At 31.0% G+C, this 14,962-nt stretch overlaps 1 protein-coding gene across 1 annotated transcript; it reads right to left on the reverse strand.

Moving 5' to 3' along the window:
• Window positions 1–386: 386 nt before the first annotated feature.
• On the reverse strand, window positions 387–2,632 carry LOC112717251 (zinc finger BED domain-containing protein RICESLEEPER 2-like). Its single transcript, XM_072204069.1, has 3 exons — window positions 2,543–2,632; window positions 478–2,281; window positions 387–394 (listed from the first exon to the last, which is right to left on the reverse strand). The coding sequence occupies exons 1-3, from the start codon at window positions 2,630–2,632 to the stop codon at window positions 387–389; spliced, it is 1,902 nt and encodes a 633-aa protein (XP_072060170.1).
• Window positions 2,633–14,962: the final 12,330 nt, after the last annotated feature.

The raw sequence follows: 14,962 nt of genomic DNA on the forward strand, positions 1-14,962 counted from the left end.
CAATTTCTACAAAAATAAAACAAGAAAATCAATATAAATTATAAACATAATATAGATTATAAATTATAAACATAAACCATAAAGGGAACTACAAATTTCTTTTTTGCATACCTAATTCAAGTTTCTCAAACTCTTCAATAAGCTCCTCAAAATCAGTTGTCATTGGAGAAGCACGAAGCCAATTTTGTGTGCATATCAATGCCTCAACTATCTTTGGAGTTAAAGAACTCCTATAGTTGTTAAGCACTCTTCCACCAGTGCTAAAAGCTTATTCTGAAGCAACAGTTGAGACCGGCATTGCTAAGACATCTCTAGCTATTTGGGATAAGATAGGATACTTGCTAGAATTTACCTTCCACTAATTCAATATGTCAAAAGTATTTTGATCACGAGACTTCTCTATACCATCCATCAAATACAAATCCACCTCATTCTTGTTGATGATCTCATGAAAATAAACCTCCTTGAAAAAATCACCAGCTATGTCGCCATCAGGTACTCCCACATCTGATGCACCATCCATTATTGCTGAAGTAAATAATCTACCCCCATTATTTGCACTCACATAGCAATCAAACATCTTGGAGAAGGTCTCTTTCACTTTTGCACCCAAAAAATCAGTATCATCCTTATCATATAGCTTTTCAAAGCTAAAGTTCACAAACTTCAACTTGTATCTAGGATCAAGAACCACAGCAACAAAAATCATCATATTGATATTTTTTATGTTACCCCAGTACTTGTCATACTTAAGCTTCATCCTCTCAGCCATACTCCCAAGTAATGGATCTCGACTACCACAAGAAGCGTTGAACACTCGCAAAATCTTACAAAACTCATGAAAATATTGAGAAGAAGTCACAAGCAAACTACCAGACACACTCTTTGTAACATCATGAAAAATTTTCAAGAATTCCATAAAGTGTTTTGCATTGTCCCAATCAATATTCCTCGGCATACCACCTTGCATTAGAGCATATTCTGTATCTCTCTCCCCTAGCCTCTTGAACGCCTTTTGAAACTTCAGACCACTTTTAAGCATAGTGTATGTAAAGTTCCATCTAGTGGGAACATCGAGTTGAACAGTACACTTGTCTTGTATCCTAGCTTCCTTTATGAAATTTTTGAACCTATTCATGCGACTAGGGGAAGCACGCACATATCTAATAGCATTTCTTATCTTACTAATAGATTCATGCATATCTTTCAATCCATCATTAACAACAAGATTAAGAATATGTGCACAACACCTAAGATGCAAATGTTCTCCTTTCAAAGGATGTAAATTCCAATCCTCCATTCTAGTTCTTAGATAAGATATTGCAGTATCATTAGAACTAGCATTATCAACAGTAATTGTGAACACTCTAGATATCCCCCACCCCAAAAGACATCTCTCAATTTTTCTACCAATTGTTTCTCTCTTGTGGTTTTTAATAAGACAAAAATTGATAATCCTCTTTTGCAATTTCCAATCATGATCAATGTAATAAGCAGTGAGACACATATAATTCAGATTTTGCACAGAAGTCCAACAATCAGTAGTTAAACAAACAGATTGATTCGGTTGTTTGAACACAGTTTTCAACCTATTCTTCTCACTAATATAAAGATTCCAACAATCCTTAGCAACAGTAATCCTTCCTGGAAGTGGAAATCTAGGTTGCACTATACTCATATAGAATCTGAATCCCTCCCCCTCAACAAACTTGAACAGTAGCTCATCAACAATTATCATTCGAGCAAGGGCTTTTCTACACATTTCAGCATCAAAAGTAACTGCAGTAAATACCCCTTCACCATCTTTTTTTTGTTGGAAGGTAAGGATTGTTTGACTAGGGTCACCCGAGTCCCTAGGAAATTTTTTACATTGATTCAACAAATGATAACGCATATTAGTTGTACCATTTCTATGAGAGTCACATGCATATGATGCACCACACCAATTATATTTAGCCCTAGGATGTGATGGCTTGGACTTAGGATCCTTTGCAAAGTGATCCCAAGTCCAAGATCTAGGTCTAGAAGGTTTTCTGTTACCTTCATTGGCTTCATCCTTGCCATCCTCTTCATCAGTGTCCACATTACTTGGAGCTAGATTTGTAGGAGTTGCTCCCAAAGTTGCACCCACATTAGTCATACCAACCTTCCTCTTCTTTGATCTAGGATGGGGCGGGGGTTTGGTAAGCGCGCCGCTGTCCGTTAAGGAACGTACCACGGACTCAACATTTTCACCCCCAACTTCAGGCGTCCGTTCATTGGGCACCTCATTGCTTGTTGGCTGCATACATATAAACAGAACAATGAAAAAGTAGCATTTTTAACTCATGAACAGAACCAACAGTTTTGTTTCCATCAACAAAACCACAACAGCTCATAAGCAGCCAATCAACAATTAGTTATATATTAACAAAGAAAATAAATTTGGCTGATATCAACACCTTCCACCAATAAAATAAACAACCTCTATATAAAATAGACCAATACCTTCCACCAATGAATCCACTTGACAAAAGTGCAGAGTTAAAGAAAATATGCATACAACATCAGCAGCTAGTACTGCTAGATGAAGCAGAAAGTGAACAAAAAGTAGACCTTTGGTAAGACGGAACAGAGATGCAGAGATATCCATCACAAATAAAAAGTGATAAATAACTGTCATAAGATTTTTAAAATAAATTCACTCTCTTTTAAGTGATATCTAAACTGCCAACATTTTATGTATGATAACTGATAACCATTCCAACAAGAAACTACCTTCTTTTTTTAATCTTTTTCTCTGTTTACGTTAACCACACTTCTCATATAATAAGTTGCTTGAGTTTTAGAATTTAATAAGCATAACTATGTAATACCAAGAAATGGTTAAAAAAGTATTGTTAGATAATAGAAAGGCTTATGCACATCATATGCCTACAAGTACAAACCTAAAACAAGTTTTAAGCACTGCTGTTAACACAATCGAACTATTTTAGTTATTCATCATGCATCACTATCATATCACTTAGTAGTACTGGCAAAGTCATAAATAGTTGACCAATATTTACAAAGATATCATGGTCTCTTTTCAGCATCTTTAAGTAACATTTCAGTAATATACTAAAACTCAATATTTACTTTATCATGTAAAAGGCAACATGAAAAGGCAGTTCACCACATGGTTAGCAGTTTAATCAAACAAATGATAAATGAAGGAATCATCTGCAACTTATGGTTATCACCAAGAATAAGAGGTTGCTGATTCACCCCCAAAAAGAAGACACATTCAACACAGCAACATTTTCTCAGATCTAACAACTCCATAACTTCATTTTTTTGTTCATTAACTCTATATTTTTAAATAAGTCTTCCAAATCACTAAACATACAATCAGAAACTCACATAACAATACAAATAAGCCAATGATCAGTATCACAAGAACAAGAAAGAGCAATCAAAGAGACTCACTAGTAGTTAACAAAAACAACACAGCAATATTAACTAAAATACAAATCACTAAACATTTGTATATTTTCAACACAGCAATATTTTCTCAAATCTAACAACTTTAGAACTTCATTTTTTCCGTTCATTAACTCTGTATATTTTTAAATAAGTCTTCTAAATCACTAAACATACAATCAGAAACTCACATAATAATACAAATAACCAAACACAAAATCTAACCTCTGACGAAGACATAGTTCTGTTTCATTTTGGGTTTTTGCAGGAGAGGGACTGGTTGTTCGGCAGCTCGGCCACTGGAGTCTTGCTCGGCGGCTGGACTGGTTGGACGTTGGAGTGCTGCTCGAGTGCTCGGCGACCCTGCGACGGCGACCTTTCGACGGTGATGATGAACTACCTCGAGGCTTCGAGCGACGATTGGCGAGTTCTCCGTCTCCCTCAGCCTCTCCTTCTCTCAAGTATGGAGCTCGGAGGTGGAACCGTGGAACCTTCAAAGAATAAGGGAGATAGGTGTGGCCGTGTGGGTGACTGGCAGACTGGGTAAGTGGGTATAGGGTAAGGGTAGGGTTCGCGGCTAAAGAAGAAAGGGGAAGAAGAAAGCTAGGTTATTTTTCCGAGTTTCCCTTTTATACCTAGGTTAAGGGGCAACTTAGTAAAATCACACTCCACTGAACCCTCATTCTTCGGTTCGGTCTGGTTCGGTTCGGTTTTAGCAAAGGCAATCGAAAACCAAACCGAACCGATCGGTTTAGTTCGAAAAAAACAAAAAAAAAACAGTTTTTTCGGTTTTCTAATCGGTTGTTGTAAACTTTGGTTCGGTTCTGCAATAATTTTCGGTCCGGTTCGGTAATTTACACCCCTAATAGTTCCTATAGAGAAAGGTTTGTTAGCGAAGAGTTTGCCAATGAAACTATTAGCACAAGCGTTAACCCCCCTTTGAGATATCCCCTTTCTCTAACAGCACCACCCCATCCTTACTATTATTCTCATTACAGTCATTATGTTCTTCTGTTTCAGCCATATTAGTGAGAATTCAAATACTGTAGACTCTAATTAATAGGAGTTTACATAAAATTGATTTTACAAATTTGATTTTGATAAAAAGTAAGTTTGTGTTGACGTGATTTATGTTTGGCAATCTTTATATCAAAATGGATTATAATAAAATAAATGTTGTTTAGATTATACTACTTAAAATTACTTTTAGATGAAAAATTACTAAAAGAGATATCAACTTAAATAATTTTTTTATATTATTCTATCATTTTAATTTAGATATTTAAACAGATCTTACTAATTAATTTTATAATAAAATTAATATTTACTTACTAAATCAAAGTAACATATAAAAATTAGCAAAATATATTTTATACTAAAAATAAAAAATATATGAATAAACTAATAGTTTAATATGTTAATGTAAATAAATATTAAATTAAAAGATAAAACAATAAAATACATAAAAAATAATATCTTATACAAAATTAGTACATAATAATACCATTATTTCTACTGCATGTAATTAATAATTTGATCCTTAATTGAGTCTCGAATACAATCTATTTCTACAAAAGAGCTAATAGTTAAAATTTCTCAGAATTTTCACCAACATGACTATTATCTTCTATATCAAGAATATTTGCATGTGTCATATTTATTAAATTCAGTATCTGTTTCAAAATGTCTTCTAATAAAGTTATGAATAACTATAGTTACACACTATGTTCACTTGAATTTCAATTTTGAACTTAGGCATGTATGGCATGATAGCAAATCTATTTTTTTACACTCCAAAAGTCCTTTTATTGTGCATCTTAAGTTTTAGTGATAATAATTAAACACTTCTTATGATTTATAAATCCAGAAAAATGACTAAAATCTGCAAGATGATAGCGCTCACTTTTATATGAACCAATATATTCCTTTGGTATTGGATAACCGATATCTACCAAATAATATTTACATAATGAACAATAAAATTAGTTACATATCATATGATAACTAAGTAAATATAGCTTATTTGTAAGAATATGATAAAAATTAATTTGGAGGAGGATATGAAAAATTTATGGTAGAAATTGTAATAGCATTGTCAAATATACGAGCATCATGCACAATGTCTTTCCATCCAAGTAAAGCAAAAATAAAGCACATGTCCCAATCACATACAACTAATATATTTTGTGTTAGATATTCTTTTCTTCTAATAAATTTGGGTTGATCACTTTAGCTAATTGCACATGAGATATGAGTACCATCAATTGCTCATATAGCATTTTTAAAAAAATGGCCAATAGAATTTTGGTCGTTTTTATTTTGCTTTGAACATTCTGAAACCTAGGATCCAATAGCTTAATATATTTTATAAACAATCTCAAGCAAGCAACCAATATCTCATGAAAATGTCTATTTATTATCTCTTTAGAATATTGAAATCTTTTTTGTATCATCTTATTATCCAATCCATGACCAACTATATTTAAGAACATTACAACTATTTCCTGAACTCCCATCTGCCTTGTGTATTTTAATCCATGTTCAACTAATTCAGCACAAAATTAAAAAAATATATGTTTTTCCATCCAAAATATTTCATAACAACGAATATCATTGCCACATAGAATTTTTTGTACCCATAAATAATCTGTTTATTCACTAGTTCTGTATGGTTCTTTGCATAAATAATTGACTGTATATTGACCAATCAATGCAATAACATTTTTAATCTCATGTGTATCTTCTTCTATAATAAAAAATAATTTTGATTCTTCATTTCGTTCTTTTTCATAATCTTCAAACAAATACTCCATGTTCATTCCAAATTAATTAACAAAAATTTAGTACTAGATAGAGATATAAATAAATTATTATGAACATAACAATACCAAGATAAGAAATAAATTGTATATAATAAGAACAATAATTAAGTACCACGAGCAATTTATTATAAAATAACACATAAGCAACACACAAATTTTCTATTGGCTTATCCTAACCAGGGATGGATATAAAAGGGGCAAGTGGAGGCCTCGGGCCCCCCAATTTTCTTTAAAAATATCAATAGTAATAAGTTGTTAAATATGATTTAATTTTTTAAAAAAAATAATTTAATATTTAGTCTAGTATAAACAAAAATTTAGTCCAACTATTTAGTCTAGTATAAATAAAAGTTCAGTCCAACCTAAATATTAATTATTTTTAATATCTAAAAAATAACTAACAATATTAAAAAAATCTGAAAAACATATTGTTATTAATATTTTTAATTAAATAAATTTTTTTTAATTTCATAAAGTGAATTATTTTTGTGACAGTCATTTTTTATTCATTTGATATTAATTCTCTCTATTTCAGTTGTTATAATTGATAGATCTTTTTCGGCTATGAATATTGTGAAGAATAACTCAAAAACAAAATGAAAAATGAATTTCTTTCTAATTGTCTTTTAATTATATTGAAAAAAAATTACTGAAAAATTTGACACAGATTTTATTATCGATAAATTTTATGATACGAAAAATGGATCACTTTGTTAGTAAAAAGTACATACATATTTTTTGTATTTTAAAATATATTCTCTATCAGTATATTTTTGTAATACATCTTACATTATATAATTTTTTTACATAATTTTTTAATATTATATATATTATTGGCCCCATAATAATATTCCTGGATCCGTATTCCTAGCATAACAAGAAAGGTCCAGTTAAAATAAAGTACAATAATAACTTAATTAATTTTACATGAATGGTAGTAGATTATAAGCTGCATATTTGAGCCAATCCAACAATCCTTACACAATATCATTTTAAAGATACAAACATTTTTCTAACAGGCTTAAATATCATTAGTTGACAACAACGATTATAAAAATTGAGATCACTAGTAATAGTTTCTATCTTCTGAATCTCAGCCATTACTTTCTCAACAGATGCACCAGGTACTAAAAATGTGGACATAATAGTTGATCATGATTCAGATGCAGAAACAATTCTACTTATTGCATCGCTTTGAGGGAGGGGCTTTAAAATTTTTCTTTTTTTTTGTTGTTTCACAAACTACAGCTCTCTTTCTTTTTTCTGTACTCTTTTGATTATTATTATTTTTTAAAAGAACTAAGATTTATTTGTTGAAATTCAATACTAATTCTTATACTAGCATCTATACCTTCTTCACTATCTCCAGAATCTTCTTCTATATTAACATGACCTTCCTCAAAGTATGGTCGATATCCATCACCATATTCTTCTATACCACTAGGTAAAATCCTAGATGAGGGAGTTCAAGAAAATTTGTCATCGGCCATAACATCTTTGAATAATATAGTTAACTCATTTCTAAAAGAAAGTCTTTTATTTTTGAATTTTTTATATAAGAGATTTTTTTGTATGTGTACAACTAATCAACACAATACTTATTACCAAAAATAAACTTAAATTTTTTTCTTAATAATAAGTTACTACGTACCAATTGTTTTCTCTTCCACCATTCATTTGATGCATCAATAATGTGTTTAGTATAATCTCATTCTAAATCCAATTTTTTTGCCAAACAATTTATACTATACTGACCATTCTATCTTAATATTGTTCCACTTATTTTTTAATTGAATCTTATTATATTGTTTTATAGTAAATGAGAGAAAAAATACAATTCATATAAACAAGAAATAATAAAAATATCATAAAAATTAATAATATACCTAAGAAATCAGAACATTAAAAAAAATATAAAAAAAGTAAATAATAAAAAAAAGTAAAAAATTAAAATAAACAAAGACAAATAAAAATAAAAAAGACTTCCTAAAAAATAGACATAAAGAATAGTATACTAAATGAAAAAAAAAAGTTCATATAAACTAAGAAATAATAAGAACTCGAAAAAATAATAATATACATGAAAAATCATAATATTAAAAAAATAAAATAAAAAATATATATATCATATAAATAAAATAAAATACAGTAAAAATAAAAAATAAAAAAATGAATAAAAATACTATAAATTTTATAATATTAAACAAAAATTTTAGTATTATTTAATTTATTATTATTTTGGACTATAAATTTTTATTATTTATGATTTTATTGTTATCTATGATTAGTTTTTTATTTATTTTATCCTTTTGATAAGATCATAATTCATATTATACAAAATTTTGATAATAAATATAATATATAAGAATTATAAATACAAATTTTACAGAGCCAAATAAAAAATAAAAAAATTCATATAAAACAAAGATAAAATACAACAAAGAACAAAAAAAAAACTCATACAAATAAGAAAGAATAAAAATTCTATAAAACTAACAACATACATTATATGAACAAAATAAACAATAAAAAATAAATAAAATTTATATGAATAAAATCAAATAACAAAAAAACTTTCATACAAAACATAAATGTAGTGCAGTAAAAAATAAAAAAAGAATTCATATAAATAAAAAACAATAAAAATATCATAAAAATTAATAAAATACCTGAGAGATTAGAGTACTAAAAAAACAAAAAAATTAATAATATTTGTTATATGAATAAAAAAATATAATAAAAATAAGTAAAAAATTATATAAATAAAGCCAAATAAAAATAAAAAAGATTTCATAAAAAAATATATAAAAAAACAATATAGTAAATGATAAAAAATTCATATAAACTAAGAAGTGATAAGAATAATAAAAATATAACATGCATGAAAAATCAGAATGCTAAAAAATAATATAAAAAATATTTATCATATAAATAAAAAAATATAACAAAAATTATAAAAATTAAAATATAAAAGAGAGTATTAAAATAAAAAAAATAAAATATTTACTTTGGTAATGATTGAAACAAATTTTAAGTTTTTTATGAAAAGAAGGACTACAAAAAAAACTGTTGTAAAAGTAGATTGTTAACAAGATGGGGCACTCTACTATATAGATTGAGTGATATAGAGAGAGAAAATAAATTCTTTTTATATTTATCTTTTATTATTTTATTGTTATTCGGGTTCTACCTTTTTTAATCTCTCTTTCATCCCATAAAAAAAAAGATGTATAAATTTATATCTTTACTATATAATTCACCTAATAAAATTGGTAAGAAAAAAATAAATTTCTCACTTAATTTTTTAGTAGAAACAAAGCCACCGTCAACGTAAATTTAGAAATTACAACTTTTAACTTACTACTTTTAAAGGTGAAATCACTTTTACTTTTAAAGAATAAAAAAAATTGTCAAACATAAAAATAAAACGGTCAAAATATGTTTTAGTTCAAACTCACTTTTTTTTTTCCCAAGACAAAACCAAACAAGTCTTAAAATGGAAATAGATCTTCTCCATTCTTTTAATACTTAAGAAAATACAGTGTGATATTCCATCATTAACTTTATAAGTAGGGCCAAATTAAAAATGAGAGAGAGAACATTGAAGGGTGAGAGGTCACAATTGACACCGTCCAATTTTTTTTACCGGAGAGGATCCACTCTCCTTAAAACTTTAGTTTTAAAAGTTTTAATCTAGAACGTTTAAATATTTAAATAAAAATACTTTATTAAATATTAAATTGTAAAAAACAAATTAAGTACATATTTATTATTGTATTCTTATTAAATTAAAAAAAAAATTTAAGTATAGTAGATTGTCGAAAAACATGTTTAATATTTAAAAATACCTGATTTTAAAAAAATATTTTTTCAAAAAAGAAATTGATCTACAGTTCTAATTTCTAAACAAACATTGAGTATCTCAAAAAGCTTTGCAACTTTGGAAAACCAGAACAATATGCAAGTCTTTCTGTTTTGCTTTGTCGCAATTCCTCTTCGTCTGCACATTAGCACGAATTTTCAATGCAAATCAAATAATGCATTCAGTACACTCAATTTTCTAGATGAGAGCGGTAATGGTGGTAGCATTATCTGCCCCTCGTATGATTCTTATGAATTCTCCACTTACTCAAAGCTTCCACAAAACAAGCTCACGACTTGCTTGCCAATTCACCACTTCGCTCGGTTTCATTGAAAGCTCATTTGTTCGTTATGTTAAACATGAAGACAATTATAATTTTTCAAGTCCTTTTGAGTCCCTACCTGCTTACAAGAATTCAGGTCAGCACACTGCTTGGAACTCAAAATTCATGCATGCCCATTTGATTAAAACTTGTGATTTGCAGTCTGATATCTTCGCTGTGAATTCTTTGCTTGATTTTCACTGCAAATCTGCTGACATGGTTGTTGCCCGCAAGCTGTTTGATTCAATTCCTATTCCAAATGATGTTTCGTGGAACATCATGATATCTGGTTATAGGCATAATTCAATGTTTGAGAATTCGTGGGAGATGTTTAGTAGGATGCATTCGGTTGGTGCTGATCCTAATGAGTTTAGCTATTGGAGTGTTCTTTAGGCTTGTGTTGCTCTGCAAGGTCCTTTATTTGGTGAGCAAGTTTTTTTCACTTGTTTTGAAAAATGGGTTCCTTTCCAGTGGTTTTTTTCAGACTCAAATGTTACAAACGTTTTCCAAATTCCATGGCTTTAAGGAGGCTCTTACGTTTTTTAATTATCTTTCATGCACTAATGTGGCATGTTGGAGTACTATTATTTCTGGGGCAGTTAAAACTGGAGAAAGCTGCGTTGCTTTGAATTTGTTTCGCCAAATGTTGCGAGCATATCTGATGCCAAATAGTTATACATTTCCAAGCGTCTTAACAGCATGTTGTATCCTTAAAGATATGCAGATGGGTAAAGTTGTTCATGGTTGTGTTGTCAAATGTTGTGCAACTGATATCTTTGTCAAGACTGCTATTGTTGATTTTTATGCCAAATTTCGGTGTATGGATGAAGCTTTTAGAGAATTCTCACATATGTCAGTCCATAATGTGGTTTCTTGGACTGCAATAATTTCTGGGTTTGTGCTAGACAATGATATTTTTTCTGCATTAAAGCTTTTCAATGATATGAGGCAAATAGGGGAGGAGATAAATAGCTATACCCTTACGAGTGTGCTTTCTGCATGTGCAAAACCTGGGATGATTGATCTGGCAGTCCAAATTCATTCCCTGATATTAAAATTAGGGTTCTATTTGTACCTTAATGTTGGGGCTGCTTTGATCAACATGTATGCAAAAATGGGAGAAGTTGAACTATCAGAATTAGCCTTCAATGAGATGGAAAATAAGAAGGATCAGGGCACATGGGCAGCCATCCTGTCATCTTTTGCACAATGGTAATCATTATATATCTATATTAAATTTATTTTCCAAATCTTAAATAAATTTACCAAAAGTCTAGGAGGGTGGTTGAGTTATTCCGGGTAATGTTAAGAGAAGGAGTGAAATCTAATGAGTATTGTATTAGTAGTGTGTTAAGTATTATTAGCTGCTTAACTTTAGTGACACAGATGCATAGTTACACTTTAAGGTCTGGGTTCGTGACTGAAGCTTCGGTCGGCTGTTCCCTTTTCACAATATACTCAAAGTGTGGCAATTTGGAGGAGTCTTATAAAGTTGGAAGAAGGGACAAAAGTACACCTGAAAGTTCATACGCTGGACAATAATACACTTGAATCGTTTAATGAGTCATGCGTGCACAGTAAGTATACATTCCGGCGGACAAAATCACCATTCCGGCTATCAACGTATGGCGTGGTTAGTTTGAGTGGACAAGTGACTCTATTTTATTCTTGTTGGCACGTTCACAGTGAGTGACCTGGGCATTTAGTGCCAACTCAAAAAAATTAATTTATTTTAATGATTAATTAGGCAAAATTAAGTGTGAAACCCTAAAATCTTCTTTCTCTTCCACCCCTTCATTGATTCACACCAAAAGCTTGAAACTTTGATTGATGGTGTACCTCAATTTCTCTTACAGGGTTGAATCCGCAGTTTCAACCTCCAATTCTCTCACACCATCACCTTCTTTTTCTTCTTCTTCCACCGCCACCATTTCAAAAAAACAGAACAACAAAGAAAAAGAAAAACCCATCAAGATCCAACACTTCCATTACAGTGACCTTGAAGCTGCCACCAATGGCTTCTCAGAGCGCAAGCTCCTCGGCAAAGGAAGCCATGGTTATGTCTATAAAGCTGTAATGGTTTCTTCTTCTTCCTTTGCATCTGCACCAGAGTTCATCATCAGCAACAACGAGGTTGATAACGAGATTGATATCTTGTCCAAAATCCAGAGCAATAATAGCAAGCTTCCAAATTGGGGAAGAAGGGTTCGTTTGGCATTGCAAACTGCAAAGGAAATTGATACCCTTCATTCATCAACACCACTTGTGATCCACAGAAATCAACAAATGTTCTGATTGATAGAAACTTCAATGCAAGGTTAGGTGATCAATAATGTCCAAAAACTCAACCCTAAACAAATGCCCACAACCATATTTTTAATACACTTTATTTCACCCTTAATCGTATTAACTGTCTTTTGTAACTGTTGCATATCTTCTTTCAATTCGATGGCACACTCTGTAAGCTCATTCATCTTCTGGTATGATTGTTTCAATGGCCTTTCTTCAGATACAACCTCTATCCCCACATTTCTTGTTTTTCCTTCTACTTCGTCCAGCTAAACAAAATACTCACAAGGATCTGTCTGGATTTCACTCTATTCCAGACTTGAGTACCACAGCTTCAATTCTGTGCAAATACTTGCCATTGTTGTACTCAAACTTCTTCTTTTTCTTGTTCTTCAACAACGAAGATCTGCCACCAACAGCGCTGCCATAATTTAGGGATAAAGAGCTCGATTTTTTCTAGAGTGAGTCCATATTCTTAGTTATTGGTTAAGGTGTTAGGGTTTCAACACATAGCATCTTCTTTCTGAAGATAAAAGAGAAGGAAGGGTTTATTTTAATTAATCATTAAAATAAATTATAATTTCTGAGTTGGCACTAAATACCCAGGTCACTCACTGTGAACGTGCCAGCAAGGATAAAATAGAGCCACCTGTCCACTTAAACGCCACACGCTGATGGCCGGAATGGTGATTTTATCCGCCGGAGTGTATAATTACTGTGCATGCGTGACTCATTAAACGATTCAAGTGTATTACTGTCCAATGTATGAACTTTCAAGTGTACTTTTGTCCCTTCTTCCTATAAAGTTTTTCTGCAAGTTCCGGTAAAAGACAATGTCTCGTGGACCTCCATGATTTCTGGTTTGGCAGAGCATGGATATGCAGAGCAAGCTCTTCAGCTGTTTAGAGATATGATATATCAAAAAATTCTCCCCGATCATGTGGTCTTAATACCAACTCTATCTGCTTGTTCCACTCTTCAGTCCTTGCAGATTGGTAAAGAAATTCATGGTTATGCTTTTCGTTTAGAAATAGGAAAAAACTCAGCCTTTTGTGGAGCATTGGTAAATATGTATTCAAAGTGTGGAAGCTTGAATTTGGCAAGGACAGTGTTTGATATGCTACCCGAAAAGGATGCATTTGCATGCTCTTCGATGGTTGCAGGATAAGCCCAAAGCGGCCTAATTGAAAAGGCATTTTTGTTATTCCGTGAGATGCTCTTCGCTGATGTATCAGTGGACTCTTCCGTAATTTCATCCATTCTCGGAGCTGCTGCAATTTCGTATCAATCAGAAATCGGAACTCAATTGCATGCCTACGTCCAAAAATTGGGTTTACAAGCAGATGTTTATATTGGAAGTTCGCTAATGACAATGTATTCAAAATGTGGAAGTATTTTAGAATGCCAAAAGGCGTTTAATGATGCTGAGAAGACAGATGTAATAGGTTGGACATCCATGATTGTGAGCTATGCTTATCATGGTAAAGGCGTAGAGGCCTTAGAAGCTTATGAACTAATGAGAAAAGATGGAGTAAATATATATTTATTATTGGACATTTTTATGTATTTTTAAATTATTTAAAAATATTTTTATCGATAATAAAATTTAGATGTATTTTTGTCAGATTTAAATAATTCAGAGACATTTTTTGTAGTTAATCTTTTTTTTAATTTTGCATCTAAATTTGGATCCGGATCTGGATCTAGGATTTAAATGATTTGGATTAAAAAATTAAAATGATATAATTTGGTTTGGACTTTTTTTTCATTTAATATTGGTTTTTTTTGGGTTTAAAATCCAAAATCTGAATTTTTTTTTTGCATTACCTTACTAATAATTTAGTCTAATTCTATCTTAACCACCTAAATTCACCGAAAAAAAGTTAAATCTAAGTTCGTTCCAATAACTAACTAAAAATTATCCTAAGCAACCTACAATTAACTAACAGGGGATTAAATAACAAAGAAATAAAAGATGATTGTACAATTAACCTGGAACTATGAAATAAGAACAGAGGAAGAAGAGAAGATGAAGAAGGGTGCTGTGATATCGTTGGAGTTAGAGACAGCAGAAGTGGTCGACGAAATGTCGTCGGGACTGATGATGGAGGCAGAGAGAGAAAAAATAAAGGATGCTACGAGTTTTGTATTCTGAGAGTGAGGGCGATAAGGCTGAAACTGAGGTAAGTGATAGAAGAGGCGAGCTAATGGGAGATGAGAAGTGGT

Source organism: Arachis hypogaea, chromosome 10 (assembly GCF_003086295.3).
Source record: "Arachis hypogaea cultivar Tifrunner chromosome 10, arahy.Tifrunner.gnm2.J5K5, whole genome shotgun sequence".
NCBI lineage: Eukaryota > Viridiplantae > Streptophyta > Magnoliopsida > Fabales > Fabaceae > Arachis > Arachis hypogaea.